General features: G+C 35.6%; 1 protein-coding gene across 3 annotated transcripts in view; it reads left to right on the forward strand.

Annotated features, from left to right (window-relative positions):
- Window positions 1-9,932, forward strand: part of ELOC (elongin C) — a 26,519-nt gene extending 16,587 nt beyond the window's left edge. For 2 of the 3 annotated variants that reach the window (XM_004372521.2, XM_004372520.2), the window contains exons 2-4: window positions 1,435-1,487; window positions 4,938-5,081; window positions 7,050-8,324. In XM_004372521.2, coding sequence (XP_004372578.1) covers window positions 1,484-1,487; window positions 4,938-5,081; window positions 7,050-7,240 — 339 coding nt within the window. In that variant the 5' untranslated portion in view covers window positions 1,435-1,483 and the 3' untranslated portion in view covers window positions 7,241-8,324. Of the gene's footprint in view, window positions 1-1,434; window positions 1,488-4,937; window positions 5,082-7,049 lie in introns of all 3 variants that reach the window. The other variant, XM_023727733.1, reaches the window with a different exon arrangement.
- The last annotated feature ends 228 nt before the right edge of the window (window positions 9,933-10,160 follow it).

Below are 10,160 nucleotides of genomic sequence, written 5' to 3' on the forward strand. Positions count from 1 at the left end.
ATATATATATATATATAAACACATATACATACCTACACGGTTGTATGTGTACATACATACACACATAATCGCACTCCTATTTTTTAGTTGTCACACAGTTGTATATGTCAAAGCATTTACCAAAAACATCCTTTTTTCTTGTGTACTTCTTAGTGATATCATTTACTTAATCACACTGTGCACACTTCACCCACATTTGGTGTTTTATTTCCCATTACCAGTAATAACAAGTGTCTACTATCTTGAGAGTGAAACCCCTCCCCCCCACCTATCCCTGGTAACCACCAGGTATTGTTGGTTACAATATGTATACCTATTCTTGTCTTTTTATAATAGTGAGATGATACAGTGTTTGTCTTTTTGTGATTGACTTGTTTCACTCAGCATCATGTCGTCCAGATTCATCCACATTATAATATATTTTGAGAACTCATCATTATTCTTTATAGTTGCACAGTATTCCAGTGTATGTTTGTACCACATTTTGTTTATCCGTTCATCTGCTGATGGGTACTTAGATTGTTTCTGTCTTTTTGCTCTTGTGAATAGTGCTGCAGCGAACATAGGTGTGCATGTGTCTGATTGTGTCTTTAGTATTAGCTCTCTAGGGCATATACCTAGAAGTCGGATTGCTGGATCATAAGGTAGTTCTATTTTTAGTTTTTTGAGGAAGTTCCATACCATTTTCCATAGTGGTTGTAACTGACTATAATTCTTAACATGTCACATACTTTACAACTTCCTCCTCAGCACCCCCCCCATCAGTTTATGTTTGTGTATTATGTTTCCACACCCATTGCTAGAAGCTCTAATGGGAGTGGAAACAGTCAGAAGAAAGGAGAAACAAAATGAGCTATTTGTCAGACTCATCAGTTTCTAAGCTAATTAGTAAATGGAAGAATGGTGGTTTGAATTCCTGTCTGCCTAGCTTTTATCACAACGCAGTACTGAATTGTCATAGAGGTGGTCTATATATTATGGTATGTTGTCCTGGGATGCAAAGAATTTTTAAACTTTTTTACAATGTACATACAGAAAAGTATACAGATCGTAAGTATACAAAGCTATGAATTATTCCAAAGTGAAGGTACCTATGGAATTGCCACCCAGCTCAACTAGTAGAACATTATCAGCCTCCAGAAGTCCCCTCATTCCTCTTTCCAGTCTCTACCCCATCCCTTTTAGTGCAGAGGGTTTTAATGCTTTAAGTAATCTCCAATTCAAGAGCCCCAATTGCTCAAGCTCACAAAGCATTTTGGAACTCTTCAGTTGAAGACTCACAGAAATATGATGCTTTTGCTGTGTGGTAGTGGTACACTCTTGCCGAATAAGGAGGGAGACAGTCCCTTATAACACCAAGGACAGATTAAATAACAATGGTAGAAACATCTCTATAGCAGCATTAATCTTAATATTGCATTGTTATATTTTCAGGAAGCTACTGAAGTTCCTCTGGAAGCGAAGTAGAATTCATAAGAGCATAATGGGTAAGTTATATGAAGGTTATTTTATGTTTTGACTAACGCTAGTTTTTCTTCTCAACTAAAGATAAACCTTTGAAGTCAGTGAATGCAAGTAAGAAAATGGTCAGAGTACACTGAAATTAGATGTTGTTTTAATCAACAGCTTCTGTTTACTATATATTCCTGAAAGGCAGATCAGCAGTGTTGCTGTTCCAAATCCAATTTGTGATTCCTAGTGAGAAATTATGCCTTATTAAGAAATTTAACTTTCCCAACAGACATATGAAACAGTGGTTAAATATTTTTATTTTTGTTTTTAGAGATTGGCAAAAACTGCTAAAAATTTGTATGTTTGAGTAGTCTATAATTTAGAAGCTATTTAGATCTTTATGAGTTCCCCAGCTTTTTATTATGAAAAGTTGAAAGAGTAATAGCTCAACACTTACATAGCTTTCACCAGTTGTTAACATTCTGCCACATTTGCTTTTCCTGTGTGTGTGCCTTTTTCTTTGCCACATATAACACTTTACACCTAAATACTTCAGGATGCAACTCCTAATTTAATCCGTATGCAGAATTTCCCAGTTGACTTAACAGTGTTCTTTACAGCAGGGTTTATTATTTTTTTTAATTCAGGATCTAATCAAGGATCACTTAGTGTATTAACTTGTCTCCTTATGGTCTCCTTTAATCTAAAACAGTTCCCTGCTATTTTGGAGGTAGGGTGGGGTCTTTAATGGCTGACTTTTTTAAGAGAACAGGCCAATTGTTTCAAAGGCTACCCCTCAATTTAGATTTGTCTGATTGTTTCCTTGTGTGTTAGATATCTAGTGCTGCTACATATCTAGTGCTTAGTTATCTAGTGCTGCTGCTGTTACAGAAATACCACAAGTGGATAGTTTTAACAAACAAATTTATTCTCGCACAGAGAATAGAAGTCCAAAATTAGGGTACCAGCACTAGGGGAACACTTTCTCTTTCTGTCCACTGTCGGGGAAGGTCCTCATCAATCTTCCTCTGGATCTAGGAGGTTCTTAGTGCAGGGACCCTGGGTCCAAAGGAGTCACTCCGCTCCTGGCTTTTCTTTCTTAGCGGTAGTAGGTCCCCCTCCTCTCTACCTGCCACTCTCTTATATCTCGAAAGAGATTGACTCAGGATACAACCTAATCCTGTAGATTACATCCTACCTCATTAACGTCATAGAGGTTGGGATTTACAACTCAGGATAAATGCATCAGATCACAAAATGGAGGACAACCACACAGTACTGGGAATCATGGCCTAGCCAAGTTGACAGACATTTCTGGGGACACAGTTCACTCTGTAACACCCTGTGATTAATTCACATTAAACATTTTTGGTAGCAATAGTATATAGGCAATATTTTTGAATCGGAGATTTAGAACAGATTTCTAAATTAAATGTTAACAAGTGAATGAGTAGTAAATAGATACTTTTGTCTGACCAGTACTTCAGCTCACCCTTCTCTATACTTCTCCTTTACATGACTTCCTAAGGTTTTAGAATAAGCCTTAAGAAACCTTCTTTCAGACCATTGGTAACCATAAAAATTAAAATTCTGTCATATTTCACTAGTGAAATGGTTTGACCTCATGAATGAAAGAAAAAAATGAAACTTAAACTGCCTCCATCACCTGCATACTTTTTTTTAACCACTTTTGCCAGTACTTTCAGACATTCCTGAACTTTATCTGATTTACACCCATAAAATCCCTAGTTAAAGGGCACATGGAAATATCTGCATGTTGAGTCTCTTTAGTTGACAATTGTCTGTATCAAAAAAGTCCATTGCTGTCAAGTCAATTCCGACTCTATATGACAGAGTAGAACTCCCCCTTAAGGTTCCCAAGGCTGTAAATTTTTATGGAAGCAGACTGACACATTTTTTCTCCCATGGAGAGGCTGGTGGGTTCAAACCACAGACCTTTCAGTTAGCAGTCTAAACACTTAAACACTGCACTGCAGGGGCTCTTCCAATTATCTATTCTTGGCCTAAATTAACCAAATGACAGCAATAAAATAATACTACCAAATTTATATAGCATTTGTGTGTATGTGGATAGATAGGTGGATGGATGGATGAATGGGTGGACAGGTGGGTGGATGGGTGGGTGGGTGGATGCATGGATGCATGGATGCCAGGCACTGTTTTAAGTGTTTGCCTTGTTTAGTATTACCTAAATTTTAAAAGTGAGGAGATCAAACCACAGAGAGGTAAAATAAGTTGTGAGCCCATATTTGAATCCAAGCAGTTCCAGTCCAGAGCCCATGCTCTTAGCTACTACATTGAAGACCAACCTATTTATTAATGAGTTAGAGCATGATTTGAAAAGTTTTTAATGTTTAGAAGAAGTGTAAGGCAGATGGGAAACAAGAATATCCAGAAGAGTCATTTATCATAGAGGATAGCTTAAATGTTACTTCTATAGCTATAGTCAGGACCTTCAGATTTCTATATCTAGAATTTTAAACCTTTGAATCTGTTATTATTCTCCAGAAATGCTTTGGTTCTGAGTTCCTCAGACAGGAACTTTGGTATACGTGTTTATTTATTTATTATAATTTTTGTTGTTGTTGTTGAGAATATACACAGCAAAACATCTACATTTTCTACATGTACAGTTCACTGACACTGATTACCTTCTTTGAGTTGTGCAACCATTCTCTTCCTCCTTTTCCAGTTTGTTCCTCCCCCATTAACATAAACTTACTGGCCCCTAAGGTTCCTATCTAATGTTTTGAGATGGGGCTGTCAATTTGATCCCAGTTAGATGGATTTTAAAAGGCATAATGCTCAAGGCAGATATTCTTTACTAGTTAAGCTAAACTACTGTTTGGTGTTCAGAAGACTTCAGAGGATATTTTTGGTTTAAGGTTTAAAGATTACCTCAGGGCAGTAGTTTCCAGCCTCCATGGCTCCAGCAAGTCTGGATTCCATGAGAATCTTAAATTCTTTTCTGCATTTTCCACCTTTTGATCAGGATTCTTCTGTAGAATGTTTGATCAAAATGTTCAGTAATGGTAGCCGGGCATCATTGGCCCATCGAGTTCTTACTGGTCTCATGTCAGAGAAGGCAATTGTTCATGGAGGCAATTAGCCACACATTCCGTTTCTGACTCTCCTTCTTCCTTCATTGCTCCAGGTGAATAGAGACCAATTGTTGTGCCTTGGATGGCCACTTGCAAGCTTTCAAGACCCCAGGCACTGCACAGTGAACTAGGAGGTAGAACAGAAGCGCTAAACATGTTATTAGGCCAGTTAACTGGGATGTCCCATGAAAGCATAACCCTCCAACCAAGGAACCAGCTCCCACGAGGTGTTCGGTTGTACACAAGCCGCCTAAGCAGCTACTTTTTTTTTTTTTTTGGTCATTGCTGTAAATATATCACACAGTTTGTGTTTGTTTTTAATACATTATGTGATTAAAAAATCATTTCACTACTTTACTTTAGATGGAGAGGAGAAAACTTACGGTGGCTGTGAAGGCCCGGATGCCATGTATGTCAAATTGATATCTTCTGATGGCCATGAGTTTATTGTAAAAAGAGAACATGCACTAACCTCAGGCACAATAAAAGCCATGTTGAGCGGCCCAGGTGGGAACACTTCTGTATTTTATCTTCATATAGCTTAAGTTTTAATGTTTGATGAATGTGTTTTTAATTTGAATTAAATAACTCATGACATTAAAAAGGAGAGAGTAACTGTTCTACCATTACTGCATGATTATGTTAAATTGGAAAATATTGGTTCGGTCATTTCCTCTTTTCAGTTATTTACTCTACAAGTTTCAATAAGCCTGAATTGATTATTTTGTAGTAGGAAGGTTTGCTTCTCTACATTAGTTTCTATGGTTATTAACCACAGGACTCTGATTAGTGATATGTGCTCCTGATAGCATATGAAGTTTATCTATAGAAGTTACCACCTCCCAAATTTTTATTCTTAACATTTTCCCTTTTTCCCCCATTTGTTTAAATGAGGTAAAATTCATATAGCATAATATTAACCATTTTAAAAAGTACAAGTCCATGGCATTCAGTACATTTACAGTATTTTGCAACCACCCCCTGTATCTAGTTCTAAAACATTTTTATCAACCAGAAGAAAAACCATATTCATTAAGCAGTCCCTCCTCACTCTGTGTCCCCCAGCCCCTGGCAGCCAGTGCTGTGCTTTCTGTCTCTGTGGGTTTGCCTAGGCTGGATATTCCGTATAAATGGCATTATGCAGTATGAGGCCTTTTGTGTCTGGCTTCTTTGATTTAGCATGTTTTCAAGGTTCATCCACTTTGTAACATGTATCAGTACTTGGCTCCTTTTTATGACTGAATAATACTGCATTGTGTGAATATACCACAGTTTGTTTATCCGTTCATCAGTTTTGGACATTTGGGCTATTTTCACCTTTTGGCTATTGTGAATAGTGCTGCTATGATCATTCATACACAAGTATTTGTTTGAATATCTGTTTTAGCTTCCTTCGGGCATATACATAGGAGTGGTGGTTGCTAGGTACAAGGGTAGGGGAATGGGAACTAACTGATGATGGGTAGGGAGTGTTTTGGGTGGGGGTTAGGAAAGGGTTTTGTCACTAGATAAGGGGGTTATTGCATAGCACTGTGCAGGTACTTAATGTCACTGAAATTGTATGCTCTATGGTGGCTAATTGTATGTTACGAATTTCACCTCAGTAAATCAAAGGCTTAATAAGTGCCTATTGGTAATACTTCATACACTATTGAAGAAAGGGAGTTATAGTTCTCGGCAAACCAAATCTTACTCATTGTTGTGAATTATTTGCTGAGTCCCCCTCTCCTTCTGCCTCCCCAGTCCACCTCCAACCAATAGACAGTTATTAGGAAACTTTAAAAAAATATATTGCATTCTCAGAAGTATATTTTTAGGTGTGAGATGCCTTTTGTGTCTAGTACATAGTGCTAGTGCTAGACTGCTAAGAAACATTTGTCCCTATGAGTAAAGGCTTAATGATGTAATGTTCATATAGCTAAAGAAATTTTAGGGATGACCAAAAAACGGTTCATGAAGTGTTATTGAACAAAGGGAAGTGGCTTATGATATCCCATAAACATGATCATATTTCTAAAAACTAACGGAGGAAACCATGGATTTCCTTTTCTGGAAAGGTTTTTTAAAAATAGTATCTTTCTCAAAAAGAAGTCTTATTATTTTGTGTTTTATATATGCGCTTACTACTAGAAAAGCACAATCAGAAAATCTGTTATTTGTCCTAACTGTTTTTATATGACAATTCAGTATAGCATCGGGCTCCTGATAACCCGTAAAGACGTGATTCCCTGGACTGATTCTTGTAAGACAACAATTTAGCTTTTTCCGTTCTGCTCACCCTGAATAATTATGCCACCTACGTCTCAGGCAAAGCTCCTTAATCCAATCTCTGAGAAAGCATTAGAATTTAAAAATGCAGTCTTGATGAATCTCAATAAGGATTTTTTATGTTGCTTATACTCTATAATCGAAGCTAAATATTTCATTTGATGCTAGTTAGGTTCATTCCTTTAACATCTTACTTTTGTTTTACAGGTCAGTTTGCTGAGAATGAAACCAATGAGGTCAATTTTAGAGAGATCCCTTCCCACGTGCTATCAAAAGTATGCATGTATTTTACCTACAAGGTTCGCTACACTAACAGCTCCACCGAGATTCCCGAATTCCCAATTGCACCTGAAATTGCACTGGAACTGCTGATGGCTGCGAACTTCTTAGATTGTTAAATAAAATAAATTATGATAAACTGTTAACTTTTTTCAGTATTTAATACCTGTAGTTCAGTTAGTAATTTTTTCATATAGCATGTTGCCTGTATGCAGTTGAACTGTATAAAGTTCATTGCAAAGCAGATTATCTTCTGTTCTTTTTGCATAGTAATCAGAGTTGAAATCTGTTTGCTGCATCAACAAATTAAGGACATTTTCACAAACTGAGAAATAAACAGATACGCCAATTTGTAGGTGGTTTTGCCTTATCCTTTGGATGTGACTTTCAAAATTAGAGCAATGACGATATATTAAATGCTGAAATTTAGGTATAAATAAGCAGATTCTACAGGTAAATAATGGGGCTAAGTATTTTTATGTTTTTGGTGTTTTTTAAAAAACCTGACCATATAGCTGTCATTAACATTAGTAGAGTAATGCAAATAATTGCGTTATAGACATATTTGTAACTTACCCAAAACATTGATTTTTATAACTTCCAAAGACATAAGGTTTGAAATTTCTTATGTGTCTTTTGATAAACTGCAGTATTGTTTAAGTGTATCTTGTGTTTTTGTTTATTGCTACAATTTGAGAACTTTATTTAAAAAGTAATTTTGGAAAGTTAGCAGGTACAGCTTTCGGAGCGCTAGCTTTTTGAGATCTGTATCCAGGTGGTCAACAACTAAACTGCATTACTTTGATTTCTTGTAAGTTATGCGTTTTGGCCAATCCAAAGTACTGTACTTCCATTGACTATAAGGCTTCCTTTGCAATTATTCTTATTACAATTTCCCTTGTGATTACAATAGTTGCAATTATTTAAATATTACAAAAGGCACACAATGAACTTTATATCTTAAAAGCTAGACTTTTCAGAACTATTCTCGTCTTCCTCCATCCAATTGTAATGTTAAAAAGTATGAAAAGTGTGGAGAAATACGGTGAAAATTTTATTATAATGTACCTTGATATAGTACATGGATTATCTCCTATTAAAGAAAATATGTCCCAATAAATATGATACCCACAATCTGTGGGTGTTCTACTGAAATCAAACTCATAAAGGTCATTCAGGTTTTATATTAAGAAGACAAAAAAATTGAAAGACTGTGACAGAGCATCTCTCTGGTCAGGCATGGGAAAAGAAGCGTTGGGATTGGGTTTTGTAGTGTTATTACCTTAATAATAGAACAAAGGTGGCATTATAGGGTCTGTAAGTTTAAATCTTCAGCTTAGGTCTTCTAAGACTGGCTTAATATGGACCAGTTTTTCTGGAAACTGCAAAAGCTAAACGTAAACAACCTAGATCTATAAATGTAATTTATGTTCTTAAAAAACCTGAACATTGTGCTTTCCATCTTATTGAAAGTAGTTAAATATAAATGTTAGTTGCATATATTTTAGTAACTTCATATGACATACTGGTACATATTTTAGTACTGAAGTTTATTCTGCTACTTGGTAACAATGCCAATTAGAAACCTAAATGATGATCTCAAAGGTCAGGGCAGTTAGAAATAAAGTTTAACTTTGATTGGTTTTAGTAGGTTACTTTGTGTGTTAGATCCAGAAGTAGCGTTAAGTTTAGGACATTAAATAGAACTGAAATAAAAATTCGGAAAACCTGTATATCTTATGGTAAATGGTGCATGTTAACAAAGACGATATTGACTAAAAGGTATGATGAACACTTGGTGTTTGACCTTTTTAGCCTTAATTTTCTCTTTTTCCGAAGATTTGTGAAACTGTTTGCTTTGGTACATCTCAAAATATGATTGAATAGTGGAAATTTTTATTTGGTTAAATTTAAGAAATAATTATTTTATATAGCATTGAAACAACTGTTTTCTCACACTTGGTAGTTAACTTTTTAAATTATGTTCAAATTCCTCCAATTTTTTTTTCTGCACAGAAAATATTTCCACAAAATTCTTTGTTTTATTCCGTATTTCATTTTCGTACTGTCTAGATTATTTTATGCTTTTTAGATTGCTTATCTTTCACACAGTTATTATTGAAGAGTCCTGTTGGTATTGAGAACTTTATTATAAGTGGTGGGTTTAGCCCCTGCTAACAGATAAATACATTTAGAGATGCATTGCTGTGCATGGAGCTGTCATCTTGGCATGAATCAGGTTGCTAAACTTACCAATTATTCTTTCAAACTTGTACAAGTATTCTGAGAAATAAGATTGCTGTCAACGATGGAGGAGTGTTTAAATTAAGCCTAATAGTTCCTATCTATATGGAGGAAATTTGGTACAAATTAACAAAGCTTGAATGTATCCAGACTTAGCAGTGCTCGGTTGAGCCTCTGATTGGTTATGTCCAAGTCTGATGAAACACTTAATGTCTGGTAATCAATAGATACCATTTATTTTTTATATATGGTGTTTTATTTCCAATACATAAATCTGATTTAATTCTAGGCCACTCATATTTATGCTAAGATTTTATATTTCTGTTAGGCTTAAACACTTGAATATTGTTCCTGATAGTTGGTTTAAACAAATATATTAGCCTAGAAGTGTTTTGGTATTGGTATCTGAGACAGAGCACCAAACTGGGAGGTAGAACATCTGGAATCTTGTGCCAGTTAGCCTTGTGACCTTGAAGAAGTCAGTGGGCATCAATTTCACATCTATAAAAAAATTTGGAGGTAAGCATCTATAGGGTTATGTTTACCGCCTTTTTTTTTTTTTTTTTTTAATGAACAAGGTTGTGTTTGTGGATGTTGTGCAAATCCAAGATTGTAACATTACAGGTGATCAGATTCGAATTGTGAACTGAACTAGAGTAAAGGACTTTTAATAGTCTATAAATTTCAGTTTTGGATGCTTTCCAAATCAGGCATTAAGTATTCCACATCAGTACTAAATTAGATCAATTTAGAATCCTTGGAGTTGTTTTCTGTTGCCTGCTGTATAACGAAAGT

The sequence above is a fragment of the Trichechus manatus genome, unplaced genomic scaffold, assembly GCF_000243295.1.
Source record: "Trichechus manatus latirostris isolate Lorelei unplaced genomic scaffold, TriManLat1.0 scaffold00018, whole genome shotgun sequence".
Taxonomy (NCBI): Eukaryota; Metazoa; Chordata; class Mammalia; order Sirenia; family Trichechidae; genus Trichechus; species Trichechus manatus.